Source organism: Oncorhynchus masou, chromosome 16 (genome assembly GCF_036934945.1).
Source record: "Oncorhynchus masou masou isolate Uvic2021 chromosome 16, UVic_Omas_1.1, whole genome shotgun sequence".
NCBI lineage: Eukaryota > Metazoa > Chordata > Actinopteri > Salmoniformes > Salmonidae > Oncorhynchus > Oncorhynchus masou.
This window is the reverse complement of record NC_088227.1, coordinates 44,833-58,583: the sequence shown is the minus strand read 5'-3', so window position 1 is coordinate 58,583 and position 13,751 is coordinate 44,833. Positions and strand designations below refer to the sequence as shown.

At 41.4% G+C, this 13,751-nt stretch overlaps 1 protein-coding gene across 1 annotated transcript in view; it reads left to right on the top strand.

Annotated features, from left to right (window-relative positions):
• LOC135557333 (zinc finger protein 664-like) overlaps positions 1 to 13,050 on the top strand; it is a 42,682-nt gene extending 29,632 nt beyond the window's left edge. Inside the window, exon 2 of the mRNA XM_064990515.1 lies at positions 10,416 to 13,050. Within this exon, the coding sequence (XP_064846587.1) occupies positions 10,416 to 11,293 (878 nt within the window). The 3' untranslated portion in view covers positions 11,294 to 13,050. The remainder of the gene's footprint in view (positions 1 to 10,415) is intronic.
• Positions 13,051 to 13,751: the final 701 nt, after the last annotated feature.

Here is a 13,751-nt window from a genome sequence, read left to right as displayed (position 1 = left end):
TTGGATCAGCCTGTAGTGTGGTTTTCCACTTTAATTTTGAGTGTGACTCCAAATCCAGACCTCCATGGGTTGATAAATTTGATTTCCATTGATCATTTTTGTGTGATTTTGTTGTCAGCACATTCAACTATGTAAAGAAAAAAGTATTTAATAAGAATATTTCATTCATTCTAATCTAGGATGTTATTTTAGTGTTTCCTTTATTTTTTTTGAGCAGTGTGTGTATATATATATATATATATTTCATGCCCTTACATTAAAGGCAAGACATACCTAGATTCAATTACATTCATGAATTGGTTTGAAACCTTTGTTTTAAACCCTTCTCAAAGTTGGTGCCTTGACGGATTTGTAAAAAATGGTTTGTCATGAAACACTATTTTTTATTTATTTAAATGTAACCTTTGTTTAACTAGGCAAGTCAGTTAAGAACAAATTCTTATTTACAATGACTGCCTACCCCGGATGACGCTGGGCCAATTGTTTCGCCGCCCTATGGAACTCTCAATCACGACCGGTTGTGATACAGCCTGGATTTGAACCAGGGTGTCTGTAGTGACGCTTCAAGCCCTGAGATGCAGTGTCTGCTGTGCCACTCTGGAGCCCCAAAATCATGTTCTAGTGCTGTCCCCAACTAAAAAAACATCTTGGTCAACCAAGAGTCATCTGTTCTTTCTACCAATCGCCCCATGTGTTTTTATAAAATCAACTATATGTACTGAACTTGTCTGAACTTGCTATGAAAAGCCAACTGGCATTTACTCCTGAGGTGCTGACCTGTTGCTACCTCGACATCCACTGTGATTATTATTATTTGACCCTGCTGGTCACCTATGAACATTTGAACACCATGTTCTATTATCATCTCCACCCGGCACAGCCAGAAGAGGACTGGCCACCCCTCACAACCTGGTTTCTTCCTAGGTCTGGCCTTTCTAGGGAGTTTTTCCTAGCCACCATGCTTCTACTCCTGCATTGCTTGCTGTTGGGGTTTTAGGCTGGGTTTCTGTACAGCACTTTGAGATATCAGCTGATGTAAGAAGGGCTTTATAAATACATTTTATTTGATACTTTAAGCATGCTGTTTGATTAAATAATTAAGACACACAAATGACTCGAAGTCATAACTAGAGGGTTCCAGTCATCAATATAAACTAACTAGAAGGAAACCCCACCCCACATTGGCTGCGAATGACCTGTCTACAACAAACTGGAAACATTGTATCAACTATCAACTGGGTCAGCCCGAAAGGAGATAGCAAGCTTGCAACATTGTATAAAGTATTCTGTGCCCTCAGTTTCCCGCGCCAGTGAGTTCGAGACAGACACAGCTGTCGGCTATTTGTGCAAAGAATAAGAAGTAATCAGGTATTTTATGACATTTCCACTGGATCAGAGCAATACATTTTCCCCTTTCAATGCTGAGTGGTTATCAAAAGGGTGAGAGCTGGAAATATTTTGCTAAAATACTTTGAGGAACTATTGTCCGGTAGACCAATCCTACTTCTATATGGGTAATCAGGTGTGTGTCCTTACTCAACATTGACAGGAGGGTTTTAAACAAAAGATAATGAATAAATTGACAAAACTGACAAATCTTGCGGGGTCAAATCAAATGTTATTGGTCACATACACATGGTTAGCAGATGTTAATACAAGTGTAGAGAAATGCTTGTGCTTCTAGTTCAGACAATGCAGTAATCTAATAAATTCACATCAACTACCTTATACACACAAATGTAAGGAATATGTACATATAAATATATGGATGAGCAATGGCCGTACGTCATAGGCAAGATGCAGAAATGGCATAGAATACAGTATATACATATGAGGTGAGTAATGTAGGATACAGTATATCATAAAAGTGAGTACACCCCTCACATTTTTGTAAATATTTGAGTATATCTTTTCATGTGACAACACTGAAGAAATGACACTTTGCTAGAATGTAAAGTAGTGAGTGTACAGCTTGTATAACAGTGTACATTTGCTGTCCCCTCAAAATAACTCAACCCACAGCCATTAATGTCTAAACCGCTGGCAACAAAAGTGAGTACACCCCTAAGTGAAAATGTCAAAATTGGGCCCAAAGTGTCAATATTTTGTGTGGCCACCATAATTTTCCAGCACTGCCTTAACCCTCTTGGGCATGGAGTTCACCAGAGCTTCACAGGTTGCCACTGGAGTCCTCTTCCACTCCTCCATGACGACATCACGGAGCTGGTGGATGTTAGAGACCTTGCACTCCACCTTTCCGTTTGAGGATGCCCCACATATGCTCAATAGGGTTTAGATCTGGAGACATGCTTGGCCAGTCCATCACCTTTACCCTCAGCTTCTTTAGCAAGGCAGTGGTCGTCTTGACGGTGTGTTTGGGGTCTTTATCATGTTGGAATACTGCCCTACGGCCCAGTCTCTGAAGGGAGGGGATCATAATATATCCCAATAATAATAATAATAATAATAATATATCCCATTTAGCAGACGCTTTTGTCCAAAGCGACTTACATGTCGGCTGGGGCCACTACTTTTACAAATGGGTGGCCCCAGCGGGAATCGAACCCACGACGCTTGGCGTTGCAAGCGCCATGCTCTACCGACTGAGCCACACAGGACAATCATGCTCTGCTTCAGTATGTCACAGTACATGTTGGCATTCATGGTTCCCTCAATTAACTGTAGCTCCCCAGGGCCAGCAGCACTCATGCAGCCCCAGACCATGACACTCCCACCACCATGCTTGACTGTAGGCAAGACACACTTGTCTTTGTACTCCTCACCTGGTTGCCGCCACACACGCTTGACACCATCTGAACCAAATAAGTTTATCTTGGTCTCATCAGACCACAGGACATGGTTTCAGTAATCCATGTTGTTAGTCTGCTTGTCTTCAGCAAACTGTTTGCGGGCTTTCTTGTGCATCATCTTTAGAAGAGGCTTCCTTCTGGGACCATAGCCATGCAGACCAATTTGATTCAGTGTACGGCGTATGGTTTGAGCACTGACAGGCTGACCCCCCCCCCACCTCTGCAGCAATGCTGGAAGCACTCATACGTCTATTTCCCAAAGACAACCTATGGATATGACACTGAGCACGACTTCTTTGGTCGACCATGGCGAGGCCTGTTCTGAGTGGAATCTGTCCAGTTAAACCGCTGTATGGTCTTGGCCACCATGCTGCAGCTCATTTTCAGGGTCTTGGCAATCTTCTTATAGCCCAGGCCATCTTTATGTAGAGCAACAATTATTTTTTAAAGATCCCCAGAGAGTTCTTTGCCATGAGGTGCCATGTTAAACTTCCAGTGACCAGTCAGTATGAGGGAGTGTGAGAGCGATGACACCAAATTTAACACATCTGCTCCCCATTCACACCTGAGACTTTATAACAATAACGAGTCACTTGACACTGGGGAGGGAAAATGGCTAATTGAGTCCTATTTCACTTAGGGGTGTACTATTTTATTTTATTTCACCTTTATTTAACCAGGTAGGCTAGTTGAGAACAAGTTCTCATTTGCAACTGCGACCTGGCCAAGATAAAGCATAGCAGTGTGAACAGACAACACAGAGTTACACATGGAGTAAACAATTAACAAGTCAATAACACAGTAGAAAAAAAGGGGAGTCTATATACATTGTGTGCAAAAGGCATGAGGAGGTAGGCGAATAATTACAATTTTGCAGATTAGCACCGGAGTGATAAATGATCAGATGGTCATGTACAGGTAGAGATACTGGTGTGCAAAAGAGCAGAAAAGTAAATAAATAAAAACAGTGTGGGGATGAGGTAGGTGAAAATGGGTGGGCTATTTACCAATAGACTATGTACAGCTGCAGCGATCGGTTAGCTGCTCAGATAGCACATGTTTGAAGTTGGTGAGGGAGATAAAAGTCTCCAACTTCAGGGATTTTTGCAATTCGTTCCAGTCACAGGCAGCAGAGTACTGGAACGAAAGGCGGCCAAATGAGGTGTTGGCTTTAGGGATGATCAGTGAGATACACCTGCTGGAGCGCGTGCTACGGATGGGTGTTGCCATCGTGACCAGTGAACTGAGATAAGGCGGAGCTTTACCTAGCATGGACTTGTAGATGACCTGGAGCCAGTGGGTCTGGCGACGAATATGTAGCGAGGGCCAGCCGACTAGAGCATACAAGTCGCAGTGGTGGGAGGTATAAGGTGCTTTAGTGACAAAACGGATGGCACTGTGATAAACTGCATCCAGTTTGCTGAGTAGAGTGTTGGAAGCAATTTTGTAGATGACATCGCCGAAGTCGAGGATCGGTAGGATAGTCAGTTTTACTAGGGTAAGTTTGGCGGCGTGAGTGGAGGAGGCTTTGTTGCGGAATAGAAAGCCGACTCTTGATTTGATTTTCGATTGGAGATGTTTGATATGAGTCTGGAAGGAGAGTTTACAGTCTAGCCAGACACCTAGGTACTTATAGGTGTCCACATATTCAAGGTCGGAACCATCCAGGGTGGTGATGCTCGTCGGGCATGCGGATGCAGGCAGCGATCGGTTGAAAAGCATGCATTTGGTTTTACTAGCGTTTAACCTCTTGAAACTCTGGGGGCGCAATTTCATTTTTGGATGAAAAACGTTCCCGTTTTAAACAAGATATTTTGTCACAAAAAGATGCTCGACTATGCATATAATTGATAGCTTTGGAAAGAAAACACTGAATTTTCCAGAAAAAAAGATAAAGCAAAGATATTGTCTGTGGGTGCCCTAGAACGGGAGCTACAGGCAAAACCAAGATGAAACGGCAACCAGGAAATCAGCAGGATTTTTGAGGCTCCGTTTTCCATTGTCTCCTTATATGGCTGTGAATGCGAGAGGAATGAGCCTGGCCTTTCTGTCGTTTCCCCAAGGTGTCTGCAGCATTGTGACGTATTTGTAGGCATATCATTGGAAGATTGACCATAAGAGACTACATTTTCCAGGTGTCCGCCCGGTGTCCTCCGTCGAAATTGGTACGTCATTTTCAGCTGCTGGTATTTTTCCATGCGATTCTGAGGGGAAAGCAGGCTTCCACGAACTGCATATCAATGAAGAGATATGTGAAAAACACCTTGAGGATTGATTCTAAACAACGTTTGCCATGTTTCGGTCGATATTATGGAGTTAATTCGGAAAAAGTTTGACGTTTTGGTGACTGAATTTTCGGTTCGTTTCGGTAGCCAAATGTGATGTACAAAACGGAGCGATTTCTCCTACACAAAGATTCTTTCAGGAAAAACGGAACATTTGCTATGTAACTGAGAGTCTCCTCATTGAAAACATCCGAAGCTCTTCAAAGGTAAATTATTTTATTTATTTGGTTATCTGGTTTTTGTGAAAATGTTGCGTGCTAAATGCTACTCAAAATGCTAAGCTAGCTTGCAATACTCTTACACAAATGATTGATTTGCTATGGTTCAAAAGCATATTTTGAAAATCTGAGATGACAGTGTTGTTAAGAAAAGGCTAAGATTGAGAGCAGGCGCATTATTTTCATTTTATTTGCGATTTTCAGAAATCGTTAACGTTGCGTTATGCTAATGAGCCTGAGGCTTTATTCACGATCCCGGATCCGGGATGGGGAGTATCAAGAGGCAGTTGGAGGCCACGGAAGGAGTGTTGTATGGCATTGAAGCTCGTTTGGAGGTTAGATAGCACAGTGTCCAAGGACGGGCCGGAAGTATATAGAATGGTGTCGTCTGCGTAGAGGTGGATCAGGGAATCGCCCGCAGCAAGAGCAACATCATTGATATATACAGAGAAAAGAGTCGGCCCGAGAATTGAACCCTGTGGCACCCCCATAGAGACTGCCAGAGGACCGGACAGCATGCCCTCCGATTTGACACACTGAACTCTGTCTGCAAAGTAATTGGTGAACCAGGCAAGGCAGTCATCCGAAAAACCGAGGCTACTGAGTCTGCCGATAAGAATATGGTGATTGACAGAGTCGAAAGCCTTGGCAAGGTCGATGAAGACGGCTGCACAGTACTGTCTTTTATCGATGGCGGTTATGATATCGTTTAGTACCTTGAGTGTGTCTGAGGTGCACCCGTGACCGGCTCGGAAACCAGATTGCACAGCGGAGAAGGTACGGTGGGATTCAAGATGGTCAGTGACCTGTTTGTTGACTTGGCTTTCGAAGAACTTAGATAGGCAGGGCAGGATGGATATAGGTCTGTAACAGTTTGGGTCCAGGGTGTCTCCCCCTTTGAAGAGGGGGATGACTGCGGCAGCTTTCCAATCCTTGGGGATCTCAGACGATATGAGAGAGAGGTTGAACAGGCTGGTAATAGGGGTTGCGACAATGGCGGCGGATAGTTTCAGAAATAGAGGGTCCAGATTGTCAAGCCCAGCTGATTTGTACGGGTCCAGGTTTTGCAGCTCTTTCAGAACATCTGCTATCTGGATTTGGGTAAAGGAGAACCTGGAAGGGCTTGGGCGAGAAGCTGCGGTGGGGGCGGAGCTGTTGGCCGAGGTTGGAGTAGCCAGGCGGAAGACATGGCCAGCCGTTGAGAAATGCTTGTTGAAGTTTTCAATAATCATGGATTTATCGGTGGTGACCGTTTTACCTAGCCTCAGTGCAGTGGGCAGCTGGGAGGAGGTGTTCTTGTTCTCCATGGACTTCACAGTTTCCCAGAACTTTTTGGAGTTGGAGCTACAGGATGCAAACTTCTGCCTGAAGAAGCTGGCCTTAGCTTTCCTTTCTGACTGCGTGTATTGGTTCCTGACTTCCCTGAACAGTTGCATATCGCGGGGACTATTCGATGCTATTGCAGTCCGCCACAGGATGTTTTTGTGCTGGTCGAGGGCCGAAATTGGTGCGCAAACCTCAGCTGCAAGTATTTTTCCATGGAATTCAGAGAAGAAAGCAGGCTTCCACGAACGATATATCAATGAAGAGATATGTGAAAAAAACACCTTGAGGATTGATTCCAAACAACGTTTGCCATGTTTCGGTCGATATTATGGAGTTAATTCGGAAAAAGTTTGACGTTGTTGGTGACTGAATTTTCGGTTCGTTTCGGTAGCCAAATGCGATGTACAAAACGGAGCGATTTCTCCTACACAAAGATGCTTTCAGGAAAAACTGAACATTTGCTATGTAACTGAGAGTCTCCTCATTGAAAACATCCGAAGCTCTTCAAAGGTAAATGATTTTATTTATTTGGTTATCTGGTTTTTGTGAAAATGTTGCGTGCTAAATGCTACTCAAAATGCTAAGCTAGCTTAGCATACTCTTACACAAATTAGTGAATAGCGATGGTTCAAAAGCATATTTTGAAAATCTGAGATGACAGTGTTGTTAAGAAAAGGCTAAGCTTTAGAGCAGGCGCATTATTTTCATTTTATTTGCGATTTTCAGAAATCGTTAACGTTACATTATGCTAATGTCCTTGAGGCTATAACTGTATGCAGGTTTTTTTCATAGCCAAACGTGAACAAAACGGAGCGATTTGTCCTACACAAATAATATTTTTTTGAAAAACTGAACATTTGCTATCTAACTGAGAGTCTCCTCATTGAAAACATCTGAAGTTCTTCAAAGGTAAATGATTTTATTTGAATTATTTTCTTGCTTTTGTGAAAATGTTGCTGGCTGAATTCTAGGCTTATAGCTATGTTAGCAATCAATACTCTTACACAAATGCTTGTTTAGCTATGGTTGAAAAGCATATTTTGAAAATCTGAGATGACAGTGTTGTTAACAAAAGTCTAAGCTTGAGAGCAAATATATTTATTTCATTTCATTTGCGATTTTCATGAATAGTTAACGTTGCGTTATGCTAATGAGCTTGAGGCTATAAATAGAATCTCGGATCCGAGATTGCGCGACGCAACAGGTTAAAAGCGGTGGTTTGTGCTCTCAATTTTGCGCGAAAGCTGCCATCAATCCACGGTTTCTGATTAGGAAACAATTTAATAGTCACAGTGGGTACGACATCTCTGATGCACCTGCTAATAAACTCGCTCACCGAGTCAGCGTATACATCAATGTTGTTGTCCGATGCTATCCGGAACATATCCCAGTGCTTCGATCACGTCGAATTTTGAAGCGTCAAATCCGATTGGTCAGACCAGCATTGAATAGACCTGCCTGGGCGTTTCCTGTTTGAGTTTCTGTTTATAAGCTGGGAGCAACAAGATGGTGTCATGGTCAGGTTTGCCGAAGGCAGGTCGGGGGAGGACTTTCCATGCATCGCGGAAGTTAGAGTAGCAGTGATCCAGAATGCTAGCAGCTCGAGTCGCGCAGTTGATATGATGATAGGATTTAGGAACGCTTGTTCTCAGGTTAACTTTGTTAAAATCCGCAGCTACAATAAATGCAGCCTCGGGATGTATGTTTTCCAGTTTACATAGAGTCCTTTGAAGTTCTTTCAGGGCTGACAACGTATCTGCTTGGGAGGGATATACATGGCTGTGACTGTAATCGAAGAGAATTCTCTTGGAAGATAATGCAGTCGGCATTTGATTGTAAGGAATTCAAGGTCCGGTGAACAAAAGGACTTGAGTTCCTGTATGTTGTTATGATTACACCATGAGTTGTTAATCATAAGGCATACATCCCCTCCCTTCTTGCCAGAGAAATGTTTGTTTCTGTTGGCGCAATGCATGAAGAATCCGGGTGGCTGTACCAACTCTGACAACGTATCCCGAGTGAGCCATGTTTCCGTGAAACAGAGAATGTTACAATCTCTGATGTCTCTCTGGAATGCAACTCATGCCCTACTTTCGTCCACCTTGTTGTCTAGAGATTGGACATTGGCGAATAATATGCTCTGAAGCGGTGGATGGTGTGCTCACCTTCTGAGTCTGACCAGTGGGCTGCTCCGTCTGCCTCTCCTGCGATAATAATACATAAAACAACATATAACTCCATAGTTTAAGGACCTGAAGCGAAGCGACCATCTTGCATGGTCTGCGTGGTCTGCCAGGGGCCGTTTCATTTAGTGTCCGTTTGATTCTATTTCCCCATAGTATGTTATACCAATGTTGACCGACTGAAAAGGAGTGTAACTTTGACTATAATTGCTGTTCCCTGAAGGAGGGAAACGAGGTACAACATCTGTTTGGCCCCACCCCTTCCTGGGTCAGGGAAGAGCGGTATTAAATTTAAGGAATAAGTCCATACCACACGCTTATCCACCTGTGGAAGGTGAGGCTTCCAGTGAGGCACGGATTTAATTGTATGTTGTACCTAGTTTCCCTCCTTCAGGGAACATTAGTTATAGTCATAACATGTTGATTTAATAGTATGTTGTACCTAGTTTCCCTCCTTCAGGGAACAGTAGTTATAGTCATAATGTTACGCTTGTCATATGATAAACTTCAACTTAAATACGGAATCTTGCTGTCGGACAGTTTTTTTTTTGTATTCTGAAATGCACTCGAACTATATCATTTAGTGGCTTCTTTTGTTAACGCTGGGAAAACAGTTTTCGTGGGCACAGAAATCCGAAATCATTTCAGTTTGCTAAATCCAATGGTTTTAACTGAGTCATGAGTTGATTGACAACACCCGAATGGATACTGTCATTAACGTGGTTCTTCAATAATTACATATAATTCTTAATACTGTAGCTGTTTAGTTAGTCACGTGTTCAACTATCATCAGCTTATCCAGGAAATTGTTTTCTGAATGTCAGTCAAATGGCAAACACGACATTTGTTGTTAGGTGAAATTATGCGTCCTACAGTAGGTCTATGTTATTAGGGTTAGGGTTAGGTGAAGTTATGGGCCAATTTGGCAAACACTTAGTTTACAAACCCTCATTGTCAGGCTGATGGCAAAGCTAGCCAAAGAGCATTTTACTGGTTGAAATGTTCTTTTAAGTATAAAGCAGTTGATTTGCGAGGATGACACAAACATTATATTAAGCAGGACATTCAAACAAGCCTTACAATTATAATCCAAAGTAGTGTGAAATGTACTCATTCTGTAAGCATTCTGGAAATGGAGGTTACTCCCCTGAGTATTACCCTATACATATTCCGAATACATTGTGAAAAACTAAACATTTTGCTCACCATTTTTTGCTCCAGGCAGATATACTACATCCATAACCACCGGTTTCCTCATCAGCAGGAAGGAGTTTCTACAACCAAATTGCTTGTGCATCGCCCTCGTGACAAAATTTTATTAAACACAGAAAGGGGCCTATATTGGAGACCAAAAGTCGTCTGGCACACTGCTTAGAGTTTCAACAACATGAATAACTTATTTCTAGCCTGCAATCATCGATGTTACTACTAAAATATGACTTTTCTTGCTAATTTTAAGACAAATAATTTTTACATTCATTAGAGACGTCAATTGTTATACAACATCATGGCTACGCTGTTGGTATCACCTTTTACAGTGGATTTCCGCTGTTGTGGGCCTTTAACCATCTGTCTGACTTGTTGTTCACACAGGAGAGAGATGTGACTATCATGGATCCTCTGGGGAGCCTCAACAACCTCATCATGCTGAAGAGGCAGAGAAGAGTTTCTCCAGATCAGAACACCTCAAGAAACACCAGCAGAGATCCACAGGGAAGAGAACTCACTGCTGCTCTGACTGTGGGAAGAGATTCACCTCCTCATCAGGCATTAAAATTCATCAGAGGATCCACACAGGAGAGAAATCTTTTAGCTGTACTCAATGTGGGATGAGTTTTACTCGTTCAACCAGCCTGATATCACACCAGAGAACACACACTGGAGAGAAACCTTATAGCTGTGATCAATGTAGGAAGAGTTTTACTACATCTAGCTATCTAATTGTACACCAGAGAACACACACAGGAGAGAAACCTTACAGCTGTGGTCAATGTGGGAAGAGTTTTGGTCAATCTAGCTATCTGACAGTGCACCAGAGAATACACACAGGAGAGAAACCCTATAGCTGTGGTCACTGTGGGAAGAGTTTTACTGATTCTAGCAATCTGACTCTACACCAGAGAACTCACACAGGAGAGAAACCTTATAGCTGTGGTCATTGTGGGAAGAATTTTGGTCAGTCTAGCGATCTGACAGTGCACCAGAGAACACACACAGGAGAGAAACCTTATAGCTGTGATCAATGTGGGAAGAGTTTTACTGCATCTAGCAATCTGACTCTACACCAGAGAACGCACACAGGAGAGAAACCTTATAGCTGTGGTCATTGTGGGAAGAGTTTTGGTCAATCTAGCGATCTGACAGTGCACCAGAGAACACACACAGGAGAGAAACCTTATAGCTGTGATCAATGTGGGAAGAGTTTTGGTCGATCTGGGCAGCTGACTGTACACAAGAGAACACACACATGAGGGTAACCTCTTAGCTGTGAACAAAGATAATCTGATTAAAGATTCTGATCAAATATCAGAAAGTACATGCATGAAGGAGTTGTTTCATGATATCAGTGAATTAATGTCACAGTGTAGAATGTTTTAACATTGTAGAAGGAGTATTTTAATGATGTCACAATGTAGAACCCTAAACGTTTGCCCCCTGTTCTATTGATTTCAAAATGATATGGATATTAGCCTCAGGGGAATTATCCAGGCTCTGAATTGAAAGAGTACTATTTATGTGGTCTAACAAAAAGTGACTAACAAAAAAATAGTTGTTTTGCACTTACAGTGTTGGTGACCCACTTGAATCAAAATGTAGCTTGCTGTTTTCTACAAATTGTCCTCTAACCAGTGATGTATTCATTATTCCCAGATTCCGTGTTGTTTTTGAGCTGTTAGTTTTAACAGGACATGCAACATAATCTCCCTCCTCTCGCACAAATGATTATAACATGATATCGATGAGTGATGACAAATAAGTGTTACGTTCCTTTGTTTAGTAACCCCTACATTTAAATGCATCACTCAAATGTAGCTGACTGTCTTTCATGTTTGTTGCGTTAGTTTCCTGATTTCCCAATTAATCGTTATCAGTGATTTACTGCTACTTGTCAAAACAAGTGTTTTTGTTGCTTGTGCAGTTTATAAGGAGCTTGCTTAAAAAATACAACTAATATGATTATTGTGGCAGATGTTGTGTATATAGCACATTTTACGTTTAGGTTTTGAATATATCCCAAACTGTTTATGCATTTTGTTTATTGATTTGGACACGTTAAAACAGTGTTTTGACATTGGGGCTATTCCACCTAGCAAAATGTAATTGAAAATAAGACTATGCCCGATGTCCAATATTCGGTTCAGTTGTAGTTGAAAGTAAAAGATGAAAAAATGATTTTTGTCAGTGACTTGAAATTAATTTCAACGTACTTGCAGCTTATACACATGGACACAGTGTAAAGAATTGGTCTGTAATCAATTTTATTAACAACCCTATATCACTCCAGTATTTCTTGACAACATTCAAATGCTAATTGTCTTTATTCCACTACTGAAGAAGCATGACTCAAATCACCTCACATTTAAAATATTCAGCCTGACAAAATGTACATTTGTATTATTCCATGTCTCACCATTAAGTGAATTATAGCCAATACATATTAACAAAAGAGTGTACATTTGGTTTTGATATTTCATATTTACAATTAATGTAACATTTAATCCTAATTATTTATGCAACCAACTGACTGAGAGCTCTTGAAGTTAGAGTGTTTTTAATTGTTGACAGACATATTGTAGAATGTGAATCATTGTAGTTGATTATCATGTGAAATGGAAGTTGTTTTCTGTTGGTGGTGAGTAAACTTGTCCAACAAAAATATAGGATATATTTGTTGTCTTAAGGGGTAGGTGTTGCAGGATTTGGTTTTTCCATTTATGTTTTGAGGTTGAACGTTAGCTCGTTAGCACGGAGGGAGCACTGATTGGTGTCACCTCGTTAGTATGTGTTACACCTGTTCTGATTATAATATTTTAATCAAATGGCATTTTCCTTAGGATGCTCATTAGTCTTTAAGTTGTTAATCTTCTGTTTTTTATCCTCTTATGTTTGTTGTGTACTAAATAGTTTTTTATTTTCATAGGTTTTTTCCCCTGTGAAGCCATTGTGTTGCATCCATGTCTGAAATGTGCTGTATAAATAAAGATTGTTTTGATTTGAACATATTGCAAAACAAATGGACCCAATGACTGACCAATGAACAGACTCATGCAAATTAACAAATATGTGCAAAAGCAACACATATCCTGGTCCATCTCAATATGAAAAACAGTATAAATTCAGTATATCTTCCACTGTCAAAATAGTGCATGGTATGTACGTTTCGTATCACTTTTCAACCAACCCAGTGCATTTGTTGAAAATGAAAATCTTTGAAATCAACAATACGTCGAAGGTTTCAACTACTGAGAACTGAAATAAACAAATGGATCAAACAGATCAATCCCACATTTCCAGCCTGCTGAAGGAGTGGTGGAGTGGAAAACACCACCCCCGGCTCTACCAGGGGCTTGAGGTGGTCTCCCACAGCTCTGCTTATGTCATGTTCTGTGGTCTTGCCGTTCCATTTCTTGACTGCCCCTGCAACACAGAAATAAACACATTTATTTATATTTTATAAAACACTCAAAGTAATGGATATGGAGCATCTATGGCCTCAGTTGCACCTAAATGGGACTTCTGTCATCTGATCACTCCAAGCTGCATTAGGTTCAGATCTTCCAGGATGGGCCTTTGACATAGTCTGGACGCAGTCAGGCCACCGAATATGCATAAGCAATGTAAAGACATGAGTGGGAAAAAGTACATTTGACACAAGTGACCTTCATAATAAATCAAATCAAATGTTATTTGTCACATACATGTTATTGC